Raw genomic sequence first — 27,355 nt, forward strand, 5'->3', positions numbered from 1 at the left:
CGACCAAAGATATTCGTAAAATACGACACATTACTACCATTGTTATATCCAGGACTTGGTTCTTATTATTGGAGTGGGTTTTCGGCTCACACATTTACGGGGGTTACAGGGTATTTCCCCCGACCTGGCAGCACCATGCACACTCTGAGCATAGTAGACACAACGCAAACTAGTGTAAGCGCCATTCTTCCTATCTTTACTAAAAACCATACCGTGATTAAGCATCTATGAATATACCCTGTTAATGAGTGAAAGCATTTCAGGGTTGTCCACAGCACAATGACGCCCAGGACAATGAGTTCTGTTTTGGAATTAAGGCTCATATTTAGTGCATTAATGGATGGGTCGAATAAAGAAGGCATTTCTGACATAAAAAGAGTACTTCTGCCACAAAAAAATGGGTTATTCTGTACTCAAATGTCAAAAGACATTGAGTGAAGTCAAGAAAATCCCCCAAAAAATCAGAGTATTTTTTACAGAAAAGCCAAAAATGTAGAGAGCGCTGAATCCAGGGTCCTGACAGAAGGAACCGGAAAGAACAACTGACCATACTGTCACTCCTGAGAGATGATGGGAAGCTGGGGGTCATGGCTGCCTTAAAGGCACAGTGCCAGTTTTTTGTGGTTGAAAATGCTTTCATTTTCCATGCTATTGTTTGCAATACAGCCTGTAGGCTAACAATGTCTAAGTATGTGTAAGTCTTTTTCTTTGCTATTTATGAGTGTTTTACTCATTAAAAAACAGAGTTCAAGTGCTACTTGCCCTCTTGTGTTTTTATGTATTGGCAAAGACAGTCTTTATGAATGCAATTACATTGTTTAGCCTCCATTTGGGGGCTACATTAGTATGGGAAAAATGATATATGTATGTATTTATATGTAGAGCTGTACATATATGGTTTCAATATATAATTTTTTATTATTTCCGGGGTCCCCGCACATGGGCGGGAATATTCAGTGCTTATGACTATTGATGAGGATTCCCTGGAAGAGAAACACCGTATCCTGTCCCCCGGGGGTATTTGCATGCATTTCACAGGATGTGCAGGCGCTGCTTTGGAATGGTGGGACTCCTAGAATAGCGCTCCACAAGCTCACTAGAGGTGTACATGACGGGGGCCTGGCGCTCTCTGATGTCAGATTATATTACTGGGCCTCGCAGCTCCAGGTCGTTAATGACTGGGTATATACAGATAACTCCGAACCGGCCTACAGAGTAAACAGGTTAATCATGCCAGGGGGTAACTGTGAGCACCTGCTCTACGACCGGAGGAAGCAAAGAGAGTGGCCTGTACACACGAGTGGTAGTTCAAAGTTGGAGGGAGGCGAATACGTTCCTGGGGTGGACGGACAAACTGACCGGTAGGACCCCCCTATGGATTGGAGATCAGCTGAGAGAGGTGATGCGTTTGACCGGCTTTAGGGGGTGGAGGCTGATTGGCATGGACTACTTAGGCAAAGGAGCGGGGGGGAGAGATCCCTTCCAAACGTCACCTACTTCAAGAAGGAATATGACCTGCACGACTCACAACAATACTACATACGTCTCACACACGCCATACGTACACATATTAGTAGAGATTCCTCTATCCCAGAATATTCCCCCTTGGAGGATAGGTTACTCCTAAAACCCATATTGGAGAAGCCCACATCCACCATCTATCGAAAGCTCATAAACAATATGTCAGACCCATTGGTGAGGCTTCAGGCGAGTTGGGTCAGTGACAATGACTGGCAAGACGCCATACAGAGCCCACGCGAAATAGCAATCCATCCCAGGTTCAGGCTGGTCCAACTGAAAATCTTACATTGTATATATTACTCTCACACACATCTGTACGCGTGGGGCAGGAGTCATCGGCCCTTTGCGTGAGGGGCTGCCAGAGGGAAGCCAACTTCTACCACATACTATGGGAGTGCCCTGAAGTAGTTCCTTTTTGGACCAAGGTCACGGACACTATGTCCGCGGTTGTGGGTGACAAGGTTCCGAAGGAGCAAAAGTGGCTGCTACAGATGATTAAGGGGGACACAGACTGGTCGAGGCATGTTGAACTCAGGCTGGCATTGACCGCGGGGTCGCGAAGAGAAACATCGCCAGGGGGTGGGGTTCTTTGACTCCCCCGCAATGGGAACAGTGGAGGAGGGACCTAGATTGGTGCCAAAGAGCTGAGGAAACTGTATAAAAGAGCAGGGGCTGCATCAAGAAATGGAAGAAGATCTGGGGGCCATGGCGGAAATATCAAGGGTCGGGGAGGGAGTCTGGGGAGTAATTATGTAATTGGACATCCCACTTGTGTACTACTGTGCACGTCTTTATTCACCACAAAGCAATTCCCTAATCTGCTTCTTGGACATTGTCTATTGTTTTATGGTATCATGAGCTATGTTAATAAAAAGATGAAAAAATAGAAATACATCAGGACCTTCTCAGAAGATGCAAGTTAACAATGTGTTGTCAGCAAAACATAATAAGGAGGAAAGGAAAGACCCACATCATTCAGCAGTCACCGTGCAGACACCTTAGACCTTCCTACATGAGGATCCTGCTGCACAGTTCTCACTACAAAGCCCATACATTGCGACTGATTATTCTCTGCTTATAATCTGTAGTGCTGATTAGAAGCAACCAAACCTGTTAGGATTCATCCTTAATATTTAATTGTTAGAACAAACATTTTGAGCAAGATGTACGAAGCAGGTTGACAACCCTTCAATTCAGCATTTAACTGTTAAAATGCTTTTTCTTATTTATTTATTTATTTATTTTATTTAAAACATTTGTATAGCGCGGCTGTCACCTTGCAGGTATCCTGGCGCTGGAGAAATTCTCCTCAGTGAGGAGACTGAGGGCGGGTAGCCAAGTGAGTGGATTTGAGATTTAGATTTAGGATTTAGGGGAAAAGCCAAGTTTTGATACGTTTTCGGAAGGGAAGGAGTTGAGATATTTGGTGGATGTCAAGGGGCAGTCTATTCCACAGTTTTGCAGCTGCGACTCTGAAGGATCTTCCCCCAGTCCTAACCTTGTTGAATCTAGGTACTGTGACAAGGCAGGCTGAGGCAGAACGGAGGGTTATAGTGGGGGTGTACCAGGTAAACATGGCTTGCAAAGGTCTGGGTCCGACTCCGTGCAATGCCTTAAAAACAAGGCAGAGGGCTTTGAAGGCCACTCGTTGCCTCAGAGGGAGCCAATGCAGCTCGGATAAGGCCGCTGTGGCCGAGGATCTCCTGGTCCAGCCAAGGGCTAGTTTGGCGGCGGCCGACTGAACTCTTTGGAGTCGGTCCAGCAGCACAGCTGGAGACTCGAGTAGCAATGCGTTACAATAGTCAAGGCGACTAAGAATAGTACACCCGACTATTAACGCTCGAGCTTGTGAGGGGAGGAGTGGCATGATCTTGCGCAAAGAGCGCAGTAAGGCCGAGCAGGTACCCACTGTTTTTGCAACCTGGGTTTCCATACTTAACTTGTTGTCCATCATGACACCCAGGTTGCGGACCGTGGTGACCGGCTGTGGTTTTTCCGGGGCTTCCGGGGGCCAAAATTCGGTTGGAAACAGGCGTGGAATTCGGCTTCCAGCGCAAAACAAAACAGTTTTGGAGGAGTTGAATTGCAGGGAGTTTTTGTGCAGCCAACCAGCCGTATCTCTTAGGCAGTCGTGAAACGATGTTAGAGGAATCGATTCTTCCCCCTCCCAAGAGAGGATGAGCTGGGTATCATCCGCATAGTTAATAGCTTTTAACCTATGGGACTTTATTAACGTGACCAAGGGCTTAAGGTACACGTTAAAAAGAATGGGGCTGATGGACGAGCCCTGGGGCACCCCATGGGGCACTGAGAAGAAGGCAGATTGGAAAGGGGGGAGGGACACAGCCTGCTTCCTGTCCCGCAGGTAAGAATGGAACCAAAGCAGAGCTGTGCCGTCAATCCCAGCCTCTCGTCTTCTCTCCAGCAGAATCACATGATTGACCGTGTCGAATGCGGCAGACAGGTCCAGCAAGATCAAAGCTACTGCCTGGACCATGTCTGCACGCATACGAAGATCCTCCATGGCTGTCAGGACAGCTGTTTCGGTGCCATGGGCTGGACGAAAGCCAAATTGAATATCGTCCAGGGTGTGATTCTGCTCCAGATGTTTAGAGAGACAGGAACTCACCCAGCGTTCGGTAACTTTCGCCGGGAAAGGCAAGAGAGAGATAGGCCGATAGTTCGATAAACACTCAGGGTTCAAGGAGGGTTTTTTCAGCAGCTGGGTGATGAGAGCCTGCTTCCAAGGAGTCGGAACAACTCCGCAACACAGGGATTGGTTGCAGATCCTGCGCAGGGTGCAGAAGAGTTCTGTTCCAAAACCTTTCCAGATTTTTGGGGGCAGAGGGTCGAGAGGGGAGCCCGAAGTGATCCCAAGCGCCAGCCTATCAAAATCTGTTTCTAAGATGGGGGGGAATTCCCGCAACCTTTCCATGGGTAGGTACCCTGGGTGCACCGGAACCTGGTCACTGGTGCTAGTCCCGGGGCCGTTGGGACTATCCAGTGTTGGGGAGGTGTTCAGGTTGTGGATGATGGTCACAATTTTATCATTGAAAAATAGTGCGAGATTGTCGCAAAGTGCTTGTGTGGGTGGGATTGTTTTTTTGGCACAGTCAGGGTGGATAAGGTTGTTAAGAATCTGGAAGATACTTTTGGAGCTATTGGTGGCATTAACTATGGTGGAGCAAAAGTAGGTAGCTTTACTTTTAACAATTGCGGATTTATATTCCCGGAGTTTATTTTTCCAGAGTGACTTGTTTGTGTCGGAGTAGCCTTGCCTCCATTTCCTCTCAGCCTGTTTGCAGGCTAGTTTGAGGACTTTCAAGGAATCGTCAAACCAGGGGGCTGGTGCTCTGCTCTTAGGTTTGCATTTTTTTAGGGGGACGATGGAATCAGTGGTGGAGGATATCCTCGTACAAAAGGCCTTGTAGTTATCCTCCACCGGATTAGTGGAGGAAAAACTGTTTTCCACTTGAAACATGGTGCCGGTAGAGCTCAGTTTTTCCAGAGCTTTCCAGTCTCTGTACAAAAATTCGGGAGATGTACTATGTGCCGGCCTTCTGGCTCCGTTGCTAGTTATAAAGAATTTGATGAGCGAATGGTCAGTCCAGCACATAGGCAGGATGTCATTCAGGTGTACTAGCTGAGGGGTAGAAAAAATGAGGTCAAGTCGGTGACCTGCTGAGTGGGTGGGTTAACCTATTCAGTATCTGGAAGGGGCATGTTGTAGGCATCCCAACCCTTCCAAATACTGAATCGGTATCAAATGTATCCCAATCAGATCGGAAAATATAGATTTTTATTACTGATACCTGAAAGGCGGTGGTAACTCATTCACAAAGGGTAAAGGGACCCATTTGGGACTGTTTACCCTTTGTGAATGTAAAAACAAAATGTGTTAAATAAAGAGTAGGCAAAGGTCCAGGGGACTATTGCCACTCCTTCAACAAAAAAACACAAACTTTTTCTAAAATGTAGTCATGTTTCCTTAAGCAAAATAGGCTGCATTAAAAAAAACTAGTTTGCTTTATCAAAAAACAAATACAGACATCGTCGGTCTGTTGCCCAGAGCAGGCCACGATCCCAGTGATGAATTCCTAACTTAGAGATTCAGAATTTGTGACCTACCTCATTAATATGGGTAGGTCAGAATCGGACCCACTCTGATTCAGAATTTTAAGAGACAACCTAGTACTAAATAGGTCACTTCTTAAAATTATTTACTGACCAAGCTGCAACCAGTATTTTGCAGTCTATAAATATGAAAAACGTCAGGGCCATATGCACTAATCAATATTTGGATAAACTCCAATTTTCCACTCTATATTGCAGTAGAACGGGGATTTGAATAACCACCGGTTGGTCACATCATTGTCATTTACAATAAGGGATGCTAATGAAGATGGTCTATTATTGTAATATGCATCTTTGAAATGTAGGGGTTTTTTTTCAACATGGATTGACTAAATGTAATTACTGTAATAGAATGGCCAAATAAAAATGTTGTGCATTATGATGATTTGGTTTTCTCTTGAAAAGTGGGACTGTAGTACATTGCACTGTATCAATTATTCTGTTTGCTTTTTCTTTATTGTGATTCACAGCAAATCTGTCCTGATGATAATCCTAGTGACAAAGACAGAGGCCTGAAACAATGGCAAATGTATATGGATCACATTAATATTTGTGTATGACTTTTGTTGCATTTTTTGTGTTGCATAGGAGATATTTTCTGATGTTCAATAGGCCTGTTTTTATGTGTGGGATTGCCGGTCTTTTATTGTTTGGTGAATGTACTACTCTATTTTCATTGATGCGTGAGATTTCTTTTTTTAAACACATTTTCAATAAACTTAATGTAATATTCCTACAAAACGTTCTCTAGTCTTCCTCTACATTCAGTTTATAATATGCAGTCAATATGGATTTTCAAGTACTTTTTGTCAAAATATTCAATGTTCAGATTGTAATTCATACAAAGAGACTCCTTTGGGGTAAATTTTGTAGAGTAGAATATTGTCTCATATGGATGTATGACGTTACAACGCATACTTTTACAACGCCTACCTTTACATCGTAAGTTTTACAACGCATACCATTACAACGCATAATGCTTTTGGGCGCTGGATAGTGAATAGTTTAATTTACTATTCCAACTCCAGTCCCCGTGGATAGTAGGGAAGGTGTTGGATAGTACATTAAACCTATTCCCTATCCTAGAGCAACGCCCAGCGCTATGCGTTGTAATGGTTTGCGTTGTAAAAGTTTCGTTGTAATGGTAGTTCGGTGTAAAAGTTTCGTTGTAAAGGCTGTATACCGTCTCATATACCTGTGGGATAAATGGGTGTCCCTGTCAGTGGTCCTTCTGCAATGGACACTCACTGTGCCGTTCTATGCTCCATTATTCAACAGTTAATTGCCCTTATGGTTTTCATAATGGCCAGTTCCACCTCTAAGCTCTGAGGCTGTGCACCTTTAACTCCCTCAATGATTTCATTATTCATCTGTGCTACTCTAACCCAAGAACATTAAAGGTGTGGTGGAGAATGGGGAAATGATCTATTTGGTCACTCTAACCCTAAGATGAGAAAGCTCCAAATACATTTTTTAGCATGCCTCACCTCAACACTCCGTGGTAAGAAGATAATACCAGGACAAACTTGACCGCACTTGAGTGGGAATTCTTAGTAAAATATATGACTGGATGAGGCCATTACGACTGGCCACAGACATTTAAATAGGTAAAATATTGGCAAACTCCTTGAATACTTGACTACAGAAGGTTGCCATCCTCCAGTCAGACCATTTAGCTAGAATAAACCCATATTAAGGTTCGAATTGAACACTCATGGAGTTAGGTGTGCCTTTCACCACGGATAAGTGAACAAAGGCTTTTTTTTTTTAAGAGATCCTCTCTAGGGCCTGATGAATGCCCAGACCCATTTCAGGTACTAGTTTGGACACAAACATGTTGGCTCTGTAGAGGAGGAAAGGCGCACTGTACCCAATATCATCCACCACATTGTTTTAACCATACCTGGGGTACCGAACTAAAGGTATTTCCTTTAGGTTTGCCCTGCAATAGTTTTGTACTCATATGGATCCAAACCTTATGCAGCCATAGCTTTATTTAGAATTCCCTCTCAAGTGAGGTATAGTCTGCCCTAGTAATATCATCTAACCAGGTTAGGATGAGATTACCGATTAAGCATGCCACCAACTGTGGGTGAGACTTCCTGATCCAATAGGGCTGGCTTACTAGCATACTCTAGAGTTGGATAGAATGACCAAAGAGATAATTTTCTCATTCTCCACCACACCATAAGTGTTCTAGTGCTTTGATTAGGAGGGTGCACCGTGTTTTTTCCTCGGTTTCTCTCTTTGTGTTAACATATCTGTGCCATCCTGCCAGAAGCGTCTCAATCTGTCAACTGACCTATTTGTGGTCGCACCACCAAGAGATGCACCATATTATCTCCAGATAGTCAGATGAGGAAGGAATCTGGTATGGCACATTGGCACATTTGACTGCCTCCAGATACTCAACTGCTTTAACTACTAAAGAAAGCCATTCTGACCATTCTACCAAGTGGTGGGACTGATGGGCAAATCTAAAGTGCAGAGCCTTTGTCACGGTCCAGAGCCCAGCACAGATGTACAACAAAAAAAGGCCATCTTTGCACCAGGTTGGCACTGACCCCCCTCCCCCTTCCATCCCCTCACCCCCAATCAATTCATTTGGAAGAAATTTAGTTTGTGGCGCCTCCACTGGATCCTATATAGTAAATACATTCCTAATATTAAAGATCAAACCTGTTGGCAACCATTTTGAAAACCAGAACATATACCATCTATAGGCAAAAATAGTACAATGCATAGAATATACGCTAGCACAGTAACAAAGGGTGGACTAACCAGAATTCCTTTAAGGCTTACCTTCTTCACTTACTCTGGATACTGCAGTGGGTATGGCATCACTTGAGTTAATGAAGATCAACCTTTCAAAAGACAGAAATAAACTCTGTTAAGCTTCCAAACTCCGGTACTAAGAGACCGTAACTGCAGACGACTAATGATATAATGACAGACAAATCTAGAAAAAATTCCTTCAGTGGCAGGAGTGTTATCATGCACTTTTCAATTACAGGGATTTCCCTTAGCCCCTTAAAGCCTCTTGAGTAGGGGCTAGGGAAAGACAATATTTGGGAGCTACAAAAAGTCAATAGGGCAACAAATCCCTTGTTTGCTTTCTTTGTCTGCCACCGTGTAGATGACCTACGAGTTCATGGGTTGCACAGCAATGGCATGGGTATCCGAAGGTAAGACAGAGGAGGCGGTCGCTCGTCCTGGAAACCTCTAATTCAAGAACCTTGGATATAATTAATTAGTAATCTTAGTAGTTGTTTGTCTCAGTAAAACTCCAGATATTCTTGTACAGACTTTCATAACCCAATCTTTTATGTTTTAAATTTAAAGTATATCATGCACTATTCTTTTTATGTTTCAAAGTCACAGACTATCCTCAAAAGAGCTCCATTTTTCAGCAGTTGCTCTGCCTTAAATACTTTACATAGTAAAGGCCATTTGCCTTCATTGAGAAGTATCAGTACACACCCTTAGCAGAAAAACGTCAAGCCTCAGACACTCGGAGGGTGTTGTGACAAAAATAAGATGGTTCATAAATAGTGTCAATAATATTGTGATGTCAAAAATATCATGACCTGAGTATAGAAGGCAAGAACTGTTTTTTCGCATTTATTATTGTTTCTTTAAATGTAAGTGTATACTTGTTTAATTTAATATAGCTGTATCAAATAGATTTTGTAATACATTTTATAAATATTTGTTATGTTAGTATTATACCAATAATTGTTTTTAATTTATTTTGGCATCATTTGCAAGGTTTTAAATATTTTTTTATTTAATTAGAAATTGTTAAATTAGTAGCAGGTTTTGGGGTTTAGAAGTTTTTTAAAATGTAAATTTTTGTTTTAGAATAATCTCTTTTTTTGCAATGTTCTAACTGATAATTATGTAAATTATTGTTATTTTATTTTGTTGATTTGTAACTAATTGTTTACTGAATGATCCATTTAATTAAATGGTGCTAATTAATGATACATGTATTAACTATTTTCATTGTGTTTGTTTTATTGTATTATTCCATATTTCAGGTTTATATTATTTTTAATAATTTTAATTGTTTGTTGGTGTTCGTTTTTGAGAGCGGTACGGAAGGAAGTTCTTACATTTCAAATGTTTTGAATAGTTTTTTTAATTGAAATGTTATTTGTAATATAAAACTAGCATTTTTAAATGTGATTGCTTTTGTGCAATATCTAGGTAATACGTTTATTCATTTAAACAACATGTTGGTCTACATTTTAATGTTTTATTTAAAAGAATTAGAAGTGGGAGTGGTAAATCTGACCCTCCAAAATCCAACACGTTTCCCTGATGCAGCTTACATTGGACTGGAAACAGTATATTTGGACACTCCAAAGTCCAAAATTGTTCCCACGTTTCCTTATGTTGGAGTATGGATAGTAAATCTGACTCCTCCAAAGTCTAACACCTTCCCTACTGTTCTCGAGTGGGAGTAGGGAATTTTACCCAAGTCTAATCTTTTTATTTGATTTGTTAATTTATCTTAAATTTAGTTTTATTTTAAAAGTTACTTTAACGTAGATGTATTATTTACGTATGTTAATTATGTTATTGTGTACATTTTTAATATCTAATGTTTGATATAATTGCTATTACAATTTGTTATTACTTATGTTCAGTTAATTTTATTTCTTTAAATATTATTTTGTACAATTACTTTAATTTGTTTACATTTTTTTCATATTTTTATATCAATAATATATTTTTTTGAATATAATATGCTGAAAGGTGTGTTTTAAAGCTGACACTATATAATGGTTAAAGTTTGATATATTTCACAATTTTTTGACAATACTGTTTTACATTGTTGATATTTTTGACTTTCCATAAAAGACATATAAAGTTGATACTTGTGTTTGATATATTTTGCCTATATTTTTTCAACGATATTTCATCAAACAAACACTTAGAAAAACTACATGAAGGGAAGGTGGAGCTGGATAAGATAAGGAAGCCTCAGCACGTATGGTTTTAAACTGTTCTTCCACTCTAAGACCCACTGGTACTTTTAGTTTTTCACAACCACTGATTCTTGAAGTAAGTAATCTCCTTACATACATCATGCAGTTTTATTCATCTTTAAGGAGTACAGACTTTCAGCAGTTGAAAAACAAATCTAATATTGTGATGTGAAATAGTGCAGGTACTTAAATTCATTGGGTATTACTGGGGACCAACACCCAAGTACTAAATTAATGTTATGTGGAAGACAAATACCAGAATACACTTGTCTTGTCTGAGCGCGAGCACATACCCTCTTCAGATTTAAACACAAAGAACCTGAGCTGATCTACAGTTACAATTTAATAGCAAGGTATAGGCTAGAAAAAGGCTCTCACTTCTTCAAATATCCACATCTGTAGTCTGGGTTATTTTGTTAATCTGAGACCTATGCTTTGTTTATTTTATAAGAATACAAATATTTCAAAGCTAACAAGAGGAGTTAAAATTTCATTGAAGACATGGAGGCAAAGAATTTTAACTTCCTTTACTTCTTTCAGTCTTAAGCTGGACGGAAGGAGATGGATCTGTTGAAAGTCCAAATCTTGTCATCCATTCTCTTTCCAGCGCTATTGTAGTAATAGCACCAACTACACAGAAGCAAGAGTAAAAGGCAAAGTGAGAAACAGAAGCCGGTCTTCAGAGAGAGCCGCTTAAGTAACGAGGTCTTCTGGCATGGTCTTTTCAATCAGATTCAGCACGAAAAGGGAAATGGGAGCACAAAGGTTTAACTAAAGACAAAAAATTGTGAACATCAATAGAAGGGTAATTTAAGCAACTTTCAAAACTAAAAGAAAAGGATTTTAAGATGAGCCCTCGCACCAACCAGAAACTGGCGAAGAACCTCAGGACATAAAGGAGTGGTAAACGAAAGGTTTAATTTTACACCAGGCAGCACAGACTAACACATAAACAGAGAGATAAGTACTGAAAATCTAGCAGGGAAACCAGAGCGAACTTAAGGAAGGTAAATTAACGTGGAGGAAGGAAGAGCGCAAAAACAATACATATACATACATATATATATATATATATATATATATATATATATATAGATAGATAGCTAGATAGATAGATATAGATATATATGGGACTTGCAACACCAGTTTCTTAACGAACAGGTACTGACACCATGGGGATTTTTCCATTTGAACAGTTTATTTAAACTACGGTGTAATGCGTTTGAGCAGCTTCACCTGCCTTGTTCGCATGATCAGGAGATTCAGAGCTAGGGGATATCCACACTGAAGGCAGCTACTACTAAAACTGCTCGTACAACTAGAGAGAGTCTTCTCCACACACGAAATAAGGATACACAAGACCCTCAACCAGTCAGACTAATAACAACCTATAACAGTGTATCTGACTCTATCCGCAAAATGCTTAACAAACATTGGCATCTAGTCAGAACGGATCCCATTATCTGCAACAGTACATAGCCACACTCTTTAGGGACATACCGGAAGGCAGGATCCCTGCGAGACATCCTGGTACATAGTTACACAAACATGAGAAAAACACAAACAAGTTGGTTAAGAGCACAAAAAGGGTTTCACAAATGAGGCAAATGCAAAGCATGTAAGGGCAGCAGTATTTCCTATGAGCAAAAAACAGTTAATCAACAAATCTATCACTTTTGGGAGTGGTCATGATGTCTATGTTCTGGTGTGTCCTTGTGGATACAGAGATTAGGGAGTACCACCTGTCCAGTAAAGAAATGTTTACTAGAGCCCTATAGGGACATAAAGAACTGTGATGCGAACAGTCAGTGGCGAGACACTAGGCAAAAGTACACAACAAAGAAGCTGATATGAGGTCTTATTTTGTAATTGACAGGGTGCTGAAGAACATATGTGGCGGATATAGGGAGAATCTCTGGTAGTGCTGTCAATTGAAAATTGATTGCATCCCTTAGGCACAATGATGTCGGGGTGATTATCCTCCATATATTGATAAAAAGAATATTTTACTTCTGTTAGACTTGAAAAAAGTCTTGTTTATTTATTTCCATTGATGTATGTTTATTCACATGATCAATAAAGTTTTTACATTTTCAACTTTTACATTATCCAGCTCCAATGCATTTCGGGTTAATACCCTTCTTCTGGGAGCATCTACAAAGAACGACATGTATGGCATATATCATATCTATATAGGTTTACAGAAACCATATCCATATGAATTTACAAAAACCATGAACAACATAATGGTAAATGGTGTGCTTAAAGTGTATGTTAGTGAATTCTGTTAAACAAACGGATAAACGTGATTGCGGTCAACTAACGGTAAGGCCGTGTTGTTGAGTGATTAATTTGCGGATTTATCGAGGGGGTGAATTATGGGTGACGCGTTAAGCATGCAGATAGGGAAATGAGCGGTACCTTGTTTTTTAAAAGTCTGAGTCGCGTGAGTTATGCTGTTGTAACAAATGGAGTTTCAGAAGCGCGTTGGGCAATTAAATATAAACGATGCAGCGTTGTCCCAAACGGGGATGTATCAGAGGACGCCTAAACGGCTTTCGCTTGTTAAATGCGGTCATGTTACTCGTCGCCGTAGCGCTGGGTTAAGCCTGTGTAAAAATAAAATTCAATGTAACTTACGTGAGAAAACATCGCTTGTTATGCGCTTCTTGTTTAACGACTGGGTTAGCTTCTGTGAATGCTCGGAGAGCGGGTTTGTGTCAGTGAATGTTTCAGATCGACTATTAAAGTACCAGGTTATGCCGATCACGTGACCGTGAAAGGATGGTAATAGAAATGAGACTGTTAGAGACCTTGCAAACCCGGAGGAAGTGTGTGAGGTGAGTGTAAAAGGATGGTAATAGAAATTGGACTGTTAGGAGACCTTGTAAACCCGGAGGTAGTGTGTGAGGTGAGTGTAAAAAACACCTAAGGTTATACACGATTTGAGAAACATAAATATAAATTATATATAAACCAGCTATATGTATGAAAATAAACATGAAACATAACTGCAGTAAGGAGACCATTCAGAACTATGAATCCCATCAGTGTGGGTTAAAAGGTAATGTAATTACAGGTAACACGAATATTCAATTCGTTCATTTAGTCCAAACGGTTTCATAGAATTAAGTCTATAGATCCAGTGGTTCTCTCTTTGGAGCAAATATTTGTTATTATCTCTTCCCTCAACTTTTTTGATGGTTTCAAGTATCATAAACTTAAGTTGGGAAATGTTGTGGTTCATTTCATTAAAGTGGTTAGCTACAGATGATTTCAAGTTCTTAGTTCTGATATTAGACTTGTGCTCATTCAAGCGTACTTTGATTTTGCGCTCAGTCTAAAATAAGCTGTGCACTCGTCGACCAATTTTAGGAGATAGGGAGAAGAAACTCAGGGTGTTGGGAGTCAGAGTACATTATCCTACTCTGGAGCATATCCCCTGCAGGGTTAAATGAAGAAGAGGAATTACATGTCCTTATCGGCTGAAGTGGTCAAGGAGGGTTTCTTTGCTGGAACTTGTCTATCTTTTTTCACTCTTATTTCTTCTCATTTTCTTACTTTATTTCTACAAAATGTTGTCTCTTAGCCATTCTTGTTGAACATTTGGGCGAATGAGAAACGTCATTGGAGTATATATTGTGGGTGCTTCAAAGGTAATTTTTACAATACGCTCGATAGTCCAGTGCAGTAAGTGCAATAGAGAATTTGTTTTGTAAAAATATTGCTCACTGCATTGGGGTGTTGAATAGTAGATGGCATCATTAAGAGTGCATAAAAGTTTTTGAAGGTATTTTGTAGATTTAGCCATTTGGCTGTTATCTGCTTCAAGCAGTATACATTCAGCCAATTTAGCATTGTGGGACATTGTGTTCTCAGTATATCAATTTCAGTCACTTGGCTATGATCCTTGTTGCAGAGTGTCTTCTTCAGACAGTCACACCGTGCCACTGCTGAAATCATCTCTTTATTTCTACCACTTAAGGGCTGATTACGATGTTGTTTGAAAAGGCTCCAAATGGGATTCGGTATTGCAGAATCCAATTTGGAACCCTTGTTTCAGAACTAATTGTACACATTTCCCTCCGACCAATTATGATGCCCGTTCGGGCAGTCTGAATCGGTTCCAAAAGGTATTTGGACAGCCCGAGTCTTTCAGAGCCGAATCGTACAGCTTTATGGACACGAACGAGCAATTACAATGACCGATTCGGGCAGCCCGACACGAAACGCCTGTCGGAATCTGTCTTTGGGGGGCCCGTTGCAGGCCCCCTTCACCTGGAGGCACCGATTGGGGCTTTTGGGGGTACCCAAGGGACCCCTCTTCCCAACCGTGCACAATGTGGCAGGCACCATGGGGTGGCAGGCACCATGGGGTGTCTGCCACAGGGTGCAAGGTTTTCCCTAACCACCTCTTTTTTCAATGGGAGCCTGTGTTCTTGTTCTTGTTCGGAACACAGGCTCCCATTGAAGTCATTGCGCGTCCGACTGGACAATTTTGGTAAGCATCATACTCAGTCGTTTGAACTCATATGAATGATAGGCCTCGCATTGGGCACCTGGAGCTGTAGCATCTGTAGATAGTCAAATACTTTCTAACGCTGTCAATGTTACGCTATTTACTGTATGTACCAATGTCTCAGACTGGTATATATGATGATACCAAATCATTTATCCTGCCTTATTGCAACTTAAGGGCCCTCTCCAGGTTTGTGATGTAGGTCCAAGCCGTTGACTAGTGACTCCCACCTAGCACATTGGTGTTGTCCACCTAGTCGTCGCTTAATGAATCTGGGGCTGTGTGGCCTTAGAGCGCAGCTCTTTTCATTATATGCAAATTTATGGAGGATCCAGCCACTTTACCCTTTGGTGGGCTCTGGTTTACCAGTCCCAGGCGGTTGCTCAGGGATGTTTGCGCCTCCTTGCAAACTGGAATTGTATAAAGAGGGGGTTCACCCAGTATAAGTCGCTGGGACCTGGGTACTGCAGGTACTGAGAAGAGGGGTCCCAGCAAATCGAAAACGAGAAATTACTTAAAATGGATAGTGATAGTATAGAGCAAAGTTAGAAAACAATCAATTGACATACATTGTTATTTATTCATAATGTAGACATGTATTATATATCACAAAGGTAGCATAATGTTTTCTACCAATATTCAAAAAGTGCCCCTGAGAGGGAAGGGAGTGGTATAGTGAAGGATAGTGCAGATAAAATAGTGACATAAAAAAGGCCAAGCAGCCTCACTGTGCTATGTATATTCAATCAAACATAGACAAAACCATCATCAATGTAGAAGTTCATTAGATAAAGAGACATGCTCCACAAAATACATTCAATGTCATGTTTATGGGGTGGAGCTGGAAAGATCCTAGCCTACGAATCTGTTGTTTGGAGTGACGTCGATAAAATCTTGGAAGAAAAAATCTACACCAAGTTTAACATAAGTAGAGCGGAGAAGATGGGACTCTTATCCCTTGCCAAAAAAAAAGAGGTTGTCATCAAACCGGTCGACAAGGGCGGAGCGATAGTCGTCCAGAATGTCTCCAACTATGAGTCAGAGATCCTTAAGCAGTTGAACGATGGGGTGAGCTACAAACAACTTACGGCTGATCCTTCACTACCACTGGCCCTCGAAATTCTTGAAATCACCAAAGAAGGGCTTGAACAGGGTTTTCTCAGTGAACAGGAATTTAACTACTTAAACCAAAAGAACCCCAGGTTACCGACAATTTACACACTCCCCAAGATACACAAAAGTATGGTAGACCCCCCGGGACGGCCCATCGTCTCGGGCTGCGGCTCCATGCTTGAACCTATTGGAAGATATGTAGATTCTTTTTAAAACCCATTGCGGAATCAACAAAGACGTATCTACGTGATACTATGCACACCATCAATCTCGTGGAGGGACTAACTTTTGACACCAATAAGCAGATTCTGGCAACATGTGATGTTATCTCCCTGTACACCTGCATCCCTCAGGAGGAGGCCCTCACAGTAGTTACCCGGTTTCTTAATAAACGCCCTGCACCCGTGGCGGTGCCCACAGAATTCATCGTGGCCTTCCTAAGGATAGCGATGATTAAGAACTTCTTCATATTCAAAAATCACTTCTTTCTCCAAACCAAAGGTGTAGCTATGGGGGCTACATTTGCTCCTGATGTAGCAATCCTATACATGTCAATGTTTGAGGACAATGTCATTCTGAACACCTTCAATCCATTCAGAGACCCTCTTGGTCTCTGGATGAGATATATAGATGACATACTACTAATTTGGAACGGTGAACAAACTGAACTTACATCTTTCTATGTATGACTGAACCAACAGTCACCACACCTGAAGTTCACGATTCAATCAGATAACAAGAAAATTGACTTTTTGGATATTACTATATATGAGAATGCGGGGATCCTTCAAACCACACTTTACTGGAATTCTCTCCTACAGTAGAATAGCCACCATCCCAGAGCTCTGCGTGACAATCTGCCCTTTGGGCAGTTCCTACGTATCCGTAGGAACTGCTCAACCAAGGATGACTATATGGAAGAGTCTGCTGACCTCTCCAATCGCCTCCTTCAGCGTGGCTATCCAATAAGAATTATCAAAAGGGCCAGGAAACGTGCGCAGTTTAATCCACGCGAGCATCTGCTGACTCCAAAAGAAAAAACAGACAAGCAAGAAAACAGACTGGTGTGTGTTACAACTTTTTCAAGCAAGAGTAACACAATTAAACGAACTATCAATAAACACTGGAAGCTGATTGCGGACGATGTTGGTCAAGAAAACACACCCCTGCATGCTTTCAGAAAAGCTAAAAGCGTAAGGGACCATGTGGTGAGATCCTTCCTACAACCAAGGGAAGAACAAACTGTAACAACAATGTGGAATCTCCCCCCTATCGTAGGGCACTACAGAGGTGGGCACTGCAAGGCCTGTGGAACTACTGTTCAAACCAAGGAATTCCAACATAACCAACGTACAGTACAGCTTAAATCCCACACTAACTGTAACACAACCAATATCATATATGCCATAGTCTGCCCCTGTAACCAGATCTACATTGGGCAGATTCAACAAAAAGCGAAAGTCCGAATCCTGCAACATACGGTGTGATGTACACGGTGCACCACTGGTCGAGCATTTCAAAGCTGCTAAACACCATCCTGACAGCTTCAAATGGGTGATTCTTGAAAAAGCAATGCTGGGGCCTCGTGGTGGGAGTATCGCTAACATTCTTAACATCCGTGAATCCAAATGGATGTTCTATTTTGATTCAATCCGAAATGGCCTTAATGAAAATGATAGCTCTTTTTCCCAACTGGCCACACTCAACTAAATGCGATAAACCTGGCAGTGTCCATATTCTATACTGACCCACTATGGCCTTACCCTCTATCTTATCCACTTCCACTAAAACCTTTTTTCTATACTTAGGTGGCCTTTACCATCTTGTGACAGGTACGCTGCCATTGGTGGATTGTTCTTTTGGAGTTATAGTATGTTTTATATGTTCCTTGATCGATCGCAGACCTTTTTCAGGCGTTGATATTTGGCTCATTGATTATATGTCGCCTATGGTCATTTGCTATGTATATGTGTTTACATGTAATTTCTCACACTGTCCGAGATTCTTTATATGGCCTTGGTAAAAAATCATAATGTGGCACACTTGACATTGTAATAATAATGTTTTAACTCAAGCGTTTTAATTCACCAGATTTACTTTAGTGAAATAGTGATTGCTCTCAGATTTGCGGAGTTCCACGGCCCGTTTCTAAGTCTTTCTTCCTCCACCGCTGACGTCGTCAGCAATCACATGACCCGGTATCCATGGTGATACAACAAGCAGGAAGAAGCCGGTCTCCATTGCTGACCGCGCTTCGTAACTGGACGGAATTGCTCCCTCCTGTTCGGGTATGTACACGCTCTAATAATTTGGGTGAGATGTAGTTGCTCCGACTACCTTCCCCGGCCCAATTATAATCCTGGTCTCTATAATTTTGCAGACGTCCGTACCCCTCGACGACGTAATTTCGTAGCAGCGGTTTCGCCTTGAAAACAATCACCACCACAGTAAGCCTTGTTCTTTTTCCTGGTTATGTTGGGTGATTAGTTCCATACACGGAGCGTGCACAGGGGTCTTATCTGGTTGCCCCCTCTCTTACAGATCTGATGGCTGATCTGGTGTTACAACCACTGTGAGTCCTTTTAAATGACTCTCCCTCTTCTACCTAGTCATTTCAGCTGATTATTGTTTATAATCAAACCCCGCCCCCCCCCTCTTCTCCACAGGAATTGAAGTTCTTGCCAGAAAGAGTGTTATTCCATCTCTACCTGAGACAACCAACCGCTCGGTATGTCTTGTCCGTTATCCATGTGCTTACTAGTTTAATTAATTCTGGATTGTTGCAACATATTGAAATTATACATTTATTACTTATCGAATAGGTCCTCTGCCCCGCTCTCGTCCTGATGAAGACCCCATTGCAAGGAACTAACTAACGCCAGCCACTCTAAGGTGGTCGAAACGTCGACAGCTTTTTGTGTTTTTCCAGCTCCACCCCATAAACATGACATTGAATGTATTATGTGGAGCATGTCTCTTTATCTAATGAACTTCTACATTGATGATGGTTTTGTCTATGTTTGATTGAATATACATAGCACAGTGAGGCTGCTTGGCCTTTTTTATGTCACTACTTTATCTGCACTATCCTTCACTATACCACTCCCTTCCCTCTCAGGGGCACTTTTTGAATATCGATGGAAAACATTATTATGCTACCTTTGTGATATATAATACATGTCTACATTGTGAATAAATAACAATGTATGTCAATTGATTGTTTTCTAACTTTGCTCTATACTATCACTATCCATTTTAAGTAATTTCTCGTTTTTGATTTGCTGGAACCCCTCTTTTCCTTGCAAACTGGAGCCTCCCAAGCATCTGTATATGTTCCCAATAGCCGTGTGTCCGGGATCTCTTTAGGTAGCTGTTGCCCTCATTTCCCTGAGATTCAACGATCTTCAGGGCTGCGCGGCGGCAGACCCCAAACTCCTCTCTGCAGCTATAGGCTTGGCCCATTCTCCCGGTCGAGAACTTTCTCTCGTGCCCGACGGCTGCGTCTACGGGGATTGCCTAAGTGGGTCTACTGGAAGCCCCGGCTCACAACTGGCAGCCACAGATCCTCCAGGAGCCCTTCAGTCAGATTATCTGGACGTAATAGACAGCGCACGGTGCCAGAGGTCAGCAACCAGGCTGCGGCCACATCAGTATTGCCATAGGGCTAGTTCTGGGCCTATTTCTGCAAGATGGCAGCCTGCGAACATAGCGGGCCGGAGACATATTTTGGGTGCGCTGTCGTTCCCAAGGTCAGATCGCCACAAGGATTAGGATGTCCGCACCGCTCAGGGAGGCAACACCGCACTCAGTTCAACAGTGCATTCTTCCGGGTCCACCAGGCAAGCCCCAACCCGGCATTCCAGATCAGGGACTCTACATCCAGAACCCGGGGACGGCCTCAAGACTCCAGAAGCTCCGACGTGCGCCGGCGCCTCAGAGGCTCTCCCACGCCGGCAGGTAAGGAGTCGGATCATCTTCATCTTCAATTCCTCCCGGCCACTATCCCCGATCCCGTGGGTCACTATGCCCCCGTTATGGCCAATGTAACAGCTATTTCAGCCAAGGCGAGCGGAGCTCTGTGGATGAGGTGTTACTCCGCCACCATCCTGGCCATGCCCACTTTCAGATTTTCTTTAAAAAATAAAAAAAAAGCTGGAGTAGCCCAAAGCGCAAAAAATAAGTGCAGTGGAATGCATTAAGTGGATATAAATGAAACTGAAGTTTAAAACAGTTTACACAATGAACTATATATAAGAGAGGCATTACTTTGCTTACTATTATTATTAAAGAGTTCTTATATAGCGCATGGCTACCCTAACAGGGCTTCCCAGCACTTAGAGAACTGGTAGATCAGCCTAATGACAGAAAATATAGTTTTGCAAGAATACAATGGGATAAAACCCAAGACCAGGAAAAATACCACAAGTGAGCCTGCAATAAGACAAAACACCTGGGACAAAAGAAGACATAAAGGAGGAGGACTGGGGACGGAACTTGGACTGGAACAATCAACTCTATAGAACAATTAAGAGGTCTAAGTTGTATCTTTGACTAATAGAAGCCGATCTTATTTTAATACAGAAAACATGGGCCAATAAACCACGGGGCACATGGAACTTCTATATTGTTGCAGGACTCACACTACAGGCCGTGGACATTCAAATATGAAAGTCATGTTGCTGAAGATTTATAATTGCTAAAATAGGCCACTGGGGAGAAGATCACAACTTCATGGAGTATCCTTACCCCCCAGCATAATGGTCTGCACGCCTGATTTCAATACCAGCAGACCTTTAATGTAACCACGGCGGAAACTACTCCGACTCTGCCATGGTTAGCGATAGCCCGAAAGTGTAAGGGCAGTCGGAAGTTGACCTCTTTGTTTACTCAACTTACAAGTCAGTTGTCACTGCCCATCATAGCCAGTAAAACCCTGGTGGTAAGGGGCAGTGAATACTGTCCAATGTCTCCTCGCCATGAAAGATAACTTCCAGGGCAATTTTCTTTATTTGAAATTTTCTTTATGAAAATGAATAAATAAATAAAATTGATGACGGGCGGCTCCATCTTGTTGACGGAGCTGTGCATCAATGTTAAAAAACCATTGACTAAAACCGCCGGGTTGGTGATTGACCGCTAGCTTGACAGCCATTTCTAAATTAGGCTGGCAAAGACTGCTTTAGGGCAATGGAGTAATTTACACTGTCGCCCTGACTGACTTACCTCCTTCCGCCAAAATATAAATTGAGCTGCAAGACTTTCTGCAACCATGACACTACGAAAAATAAAACCAAACAGAAAAAGATGTTGGAAAGATTATCTGCCAAATCTAAGAAAAATAGCATCATGATGGCATTGTTGTGCTGCATGGTTGGTGGGATCATGGACAGACACAATGGTGCAGTCTCCAAACTCTCCTGTGTCTCCTCCTTCCAAAAGAGGAAGTGACATGAGGTCTGCCCAAACCAATTAAGGAAAATGCTACATACCAGTATGCATCTGTTCTTGGCATGTAGAGCTGCAGAGTAGTACACTGTGCATTAGATCGCCACCTGGTGTTGGGCTCGGATGATTGCAGGTTGTTGTATTCTTGGAAGAAGTCTTTGTTAGTCCCGATAGGTGACTCCTCCCTTGGACAATACTGCGCATGGGCATCGGCTCCATCCTCAGATTGTTTTTCGCCATGATGGGAAATGATGGAGTCAGTAGAAGTAAATAAAGAAGGATGTCCATGCGTATGCATCTAAGTAAGATGAAAACTGGAACGGATACAAGTCCCGGGGAGGCGGGAGGGTGTGTACTACTCTGCAGCTCTACATGCCAAGAACAGATGCATACTGGTAAGTAGCATTTTCCGTTCGAGGAATATGAGCTGCAGATAGTACACTGTGCATCGATTGTGCAGCAGTATCCTCTCTAGCGGTGGTCACCTGTATCCGTTGCAGTCATTTGAAAGAGAGTTTTAAGGACAGCTTGGCCTACTGCAGCTTGCTGCTTGGCTTGCACATCAACACAATAGTGTTTAGTGAAGGTGTGTGGTGCAGACCATGTTGCTGCCTTGCATATGTCCTCTAGTGGTATATTTCCTAAGAAAGCCATAGAGGCTCCTATTTTGCGAGTGGAGTGCGCTCCAGGAGGAACTGGTAGTGTACGTTTAGCCTTTATATAGCATATTTGTATACACTTTACAATCCACCGTGCAATCCCGCCTTTGGAGATGGGGTTGCCTTTGTGCGGAGGAGAGAAAGCGACAAACAGTTGTTTAGCTTTTCGAAATGATTTAGTCCTGTCGATATAGTAGAGTAGAGCTCTTTTAACATCTACGGTGTGTAAAGCCCTTTCTGCTACCGAGTCTGGGTTTTGGAAAAACACAGGTAGCTCGACAGACTGATTGAGGTGAAAAGGAGTGACAACTTTTGGGAACAATTTTGTATTAGACCCTAGAACCACTTTGTTAGGATGTATTTGAAAAAATGGTTTGTGTATAGTGAAAGCTTGAATTTCACTTACTCTTCTGAGAGAGGTGATACCAACAAGGAAAGCAGTTTTCCATGTTAGGAATTGCAGCTCGCATCTATGTAGGGGCTTGAAAGGGGGTCCCATAAGTCTGGTAAGGACAACATTTAGGTTCCACACAGGAGAAGGAGGCAACCTGGGTGGGATTATCCTTTTCAAGCCTTCCATGAACGCTTTAATCGCGGGAACTCTAAAGAGAGACAGATGTTGTCTGTTTTGTAAATAAGCTGCAATTGCTGCAAGGTGCAGGCGTATGGAAGAATATGCCAAATTAGACCTTTGTAGATGTAGAAGGTAACAAATGATATTCTGGATGGAAGCATCCAGGGGGTCAATTTGATTATTTGTGCAATAAATTACGAATCTTTTCCATTTAGCAGTGTAACACGCTCTGGTAGTGGGTTTTCTGGCTTCTTTAATAATGTCCATACAGTCTGGTGGTAGGTTTAAATAACCAAACTCTAAGGCTTCAGGAGCCAGATCGCCAGATTCAGTTGGTGCGGGTCTGGGTGCCTGATTTCACCATGGTTCTGTGTTAACAGAGATGGAGTGAGCCGCAACTTTTGGTGTGGAACTAGAGAGAGTTCCAGCAACGTGGTGAACCACGATTGGCGTGCCCACGTGGGTGCTACAAGGATTAGTTTGAGAGACTGTTGTCTGAGCTTGCGCACCACTAATGGAATTAGTGGGAGAGGCAGAAAACCGTACGCAAATCTGCCTGACCAGTTCATCCATATCGCATTGCCTTCGGACAGTGGGTGTGGAAACCTGGCGGCGAAGGCTGGGCATTTTGCATTTTCGCGGGTGGCAAATAGGTCTATGTGTGGAAGATCCCACTGTTGGAAGAATCGCTGAAGAACTTGTGGATACAATTCCCATTCGTGAATCTGTTGTGACTGCCGACTCAACAGATCTGCTATCTGATTGTGAACTCATGGAAGGTGTTCCGCTAGCAGATGTATGTTTTGAGGAATGGCCCATCTCCAAATATCTTGTGCAAGCTGGGACAGTTGCAGAGAGTGTGTCCCCCCTGTTTTTTAATATAGTACATGGCTGTCATATTGTCCGTCCGGATGAGGACAGCCTTGCCTTGCACGTGAAGTTGGAAGGGCTTGAGTGCGAGGAATATTGCGAGCAGCACGAGATGGTTGATATGGAGTAGCAGCTGTTGAGCGGTCCATTGACCCTGAGTGGTATGTTGTAGGAGATGGGCTCCCCATCCTGTGAGGGATGCGTCTGTGGTGAGCACTACTTGTGGAACTGGCTCTAGGAACGACCGCCCCTTTGTCAGGTGTTTGGTGTTCCACCACTGCAGACAGCGATGTGTGTGGCTGTCCACCAACACCAGGTCTGTTAGTTGACCGTGAGCTTGGTTCCACTGTTGTGCTAGAGACTCTTGTAACGGACGCATTTGCAATCTTGCGTGTGGAACTATGAAGATGCAAGATGCCATCATGCCTACGAGTTTCATGAACATTCTGGCTGGGAGAGACTGTTGGAGTTGAAACACAGCGACTAAGCTTTGAATGCTCTGTATCCTGGCTGGACCGGGATAAGCTAGAGCTGTAGTCGTGTCTATTGTAGCCCCTAGATACTGATGTACGTGCGAAGGCTCTAGGTGCGACTTGGTGTAGTTTATTGTAAACCCTAAGTTGTACAACGTTTGGATCGTCTGATGTGTGTTTGTAACACACTGACTGGCCGATTTGGCTTTTATGAGCCAATCGTCTAGATAAGGGAAGACATGGATCTGTTGTCTTCGCAGATGTGCTGCTACTACTGCTAGGCACTTTGTGAATACTCTTGGTGCCGTCGTCCCCCCAAATGGAAGGACTGTGAATTGATAGTGTTGTCCTTCCAGTACAAACCTTAGATATTTCCTGTGAGCAGGATGTATAGGGATGTGAAAGTAGGCGTCTTTCAGATCTAGTGTAGCAAGGAAGTCTCCCTGTTGCAGCAGTGGAAGCACTTGTTGCAGAGTGATCATATGAAAATGACCTGATTGTATGTAATGGTTGAGGGGCCTGAGGTCTAGAATCGGTCTGAGGGTCCCATCTTTCTTGGGAATTAGAAAATACAGCGAGTAAACCTTCGTTCCTTGTTCCTGTAAAGGAACTAACTGAATTGCACACTTCTGTAGAAGGGACAGAACCTCTTGCTAAAGCAGAGCTAGATGATCGGTAGACATTGGACGCTGTTTGGGTGTTATGTGTGGAGGGGTTGCTGTAAATTCTAGGCAGTAGCCATGTTGAATAATCTGTCTTACCCACTTGTCTGTTGTAATGGAGTTCCAGACAGGCAGGAACTATGTTAGTCTGCCCCCTACAGGAGTGGAATGCTGTGGGGGGAGTGTAGGGAAGTCATTGCTTAGGGGTGGAAGAGGCTCGAGTGTTGTTATTACCTCTAACTCTGCCCTTGGTATTATTGCCTCTGTATCCTCCTCTATAGTAACCTTTGTTGGAGGAGGTTTGTGTCTTGAAAGACGTGTTAGTGTCTGTTCCAGTTTGTTTGGAGCAGGGGGTGTAAAAGGAGCGACAAAAGGAACCTTGAGCTGGGGTAGACTGTAAGACCCCCATAGACTTGGCAGTGTCTGTGTCTTTTTTCATTTTTTCAAGGGTAGTGTCTACCTCTGGGCCGAATAATTGGTTCTGATTAAAAGGCTGGTTCAAAATGGCGGTTTGTACTTCTTGTTTGAGCCCTTAGATGCGTAGCCACGCATGTCTCCTAATAACGACACTGGTATTAATAGCCCTAGATGCTGTGTCTGCGGCATCTAGTGCGCATTTGATGGAAGTGTTAGATATTAACTTGCCTTCCTGTATAAGGCCAGTAGCTTGATCTTTGTACTGATCTGGGAGGTGCTCAAGCAATTTCTCCAATTGGTCGTACTGAGCCCGATCATAACGAGAGAGGAGGGCTTGTGTATTAGCTATGCGCCATATATTGGAAGCCTGCGCAGCTATTCTCTTGCCTGACGCATCAATAATTTTGGATTCTTTGTCAGGCGGGGGTGCTTCACCAGAAGTCTGAGAATTGGCCCTTTTACGTGCGTTGGACACCACTAAGCAGTCTAGTGGTAGGTGTCCTTTAATATAGACTGGGTCTGAGGGTGCAGGTCTATATTTCTTTTCAATCCTGGGGTTTAAAATTCTGGTACGCACAGGATCTTTAAGGACCTCAGTAGCATGCTTAACCACTCCCTTGATCATGGTAAGAATTTGAGCGGATCTCTGAGACTGCTCAGAAGTATCCAAGAAAAAATCTTCCTCAATGGCCTCAGAATGCATGGGGACACCATGGTATGAGGCAACTCTGTTTATTAGCTGGCCAAACCCAATAGTATCCTCAGGAGGAGAAGGTTTAGATGGGTATGAGGGTGCCTCAGGGACATCAGGATCATTTGCAGGGAATGGAAAGCCCCACCCAGACGCAGGTTTTGTGTATGGCAAATTCCACGTGCCCTCGCCTACAGGGTATGCAGTGTCTCCTTCCCCGTCCCCTCCACCCAAATCATATTCCTCATCATTCTGTGGGGAATGTGGTGACAATGGAGACTGTATAGGAGAGGTCTGAGGTGAAATATAGGGAGGAGCGGGAGAAGGAGGACAGACAGTAAAGGAAAAGTGCAGAGGAGAGGTTGCACAGTCCTTTTTGGCAGGAACCACTGGTGTAGGTGGTGTAGCTGCGGGTCTCTTCTTGAGCGGTGTGGCACCAACATGACCGGTTTTCGGGTCGATGAAGATCTTTTTCTGTTGAGGATCTGGTTGAAAAAGGTCCTCTTGAGGCACAACCTTCTTGGGCGTCGATTTTTTCGGTGCCGGCGTAGGTTGTCTAGTGTCCTTAGCCTTGGAAGGTATTAAAGCGTCCTGTGGCTTAGGTTTTGGCGCCGAAGGCGTCGTTTTTGGCTTAGCAGGCATGTTCGAGGGCTTGGAGACCTCAGAATCGGGCTGTGTGTTTTTCGGCACCGTGTGTGGCTTCGGAGCAGGTGCGTCTTTTGGTTTCGGGACCGAAACAGGTTTTGGTTTCGGTATCGGCACTTCTTTCAGTGTCAGAGCCGAAGGGTGTTTTGGCTTCGGTGCCGACGGAGTCTTGCTCGAGACGAGGCACCGGAAGGCGGGGGACATTTTTTCGGAGCCGATGGAAGACTCTTGGTCGGTGTCGAGGGCGGGACTTTCAAAGTAGATGATCGTTCTCGACTGGGCCCAGCGGGCGGAGTGCTGACCTTTGCCTTCTGTTTGGGCGTATGTGTGGCCGGGGCAGTAGTACTCACGCGCTGATCCGATGGAATGGAGTCGTCTGAGTCATCTGCCTCGGAGACGATCATGAGATCCGGTGAGTCTTCTTCGGGAATGAGTGGAACCTCGTTGTCGAAGATGTCTTCCGGTGCAGGAGCTGTTCGCCTCATCTCGTGTCGACGGGCCCTCCGGTCTCGGATGGTTTTCTTAGAGCGGAAGGAAGCACAGGCTGTGCAGGTCAACTCGTTGTGTTCCGGCGACAGGCAGAGGTTACAAACCTCGTGGTGGTCGCTATGTGGGAACTTTGCTTGACATTTTGGGCA

The 27,355-nt window shown here is 43.1% G+C and overlaps 1 protein-coding gene across 5 annotated transcripts in view; it reads right to left on the reverse strand.

Moving 5' to 3' along the window:
* ANKRD31 (ankyrin repeat domain 31) overlaps nucleotides 1-27,355 on the reverse strand; it is a 2,265,957-nt gene that overhangs the window by 2,043,992 nt on the left and 194,610 nt on the right. For all 5 annotated transcript variants that reach the window (XM_078675241.1, XM_078675243.1, XM_078675240.1 and 2 more), the window contains one exon: nucleotides 8,458-8,519. In XM_078675241.1, coding sequence (XP_078531367.1) covers nucleotides 8,458-8,519 — 62 coding nt within the window. The remainder of the gene's footprint in view (nucleotides 1-8,457; nucleotides 8,520-27,355) is intronic.

The sequence above is a fragment of the Lissotriton helveticus genome, chromosome 2_1 (genome assembly GCF_964261635.1).
Source record: "Lissotriton helveticus chromosome 2_1, aLisHel1.1, whole genome shotgun sequence".
NCBI lineage: Eukaryota > Metazoa > Chordata > Amphibia > Caudata > Salamandridae > Lissotriton > Lissotriton helveticus.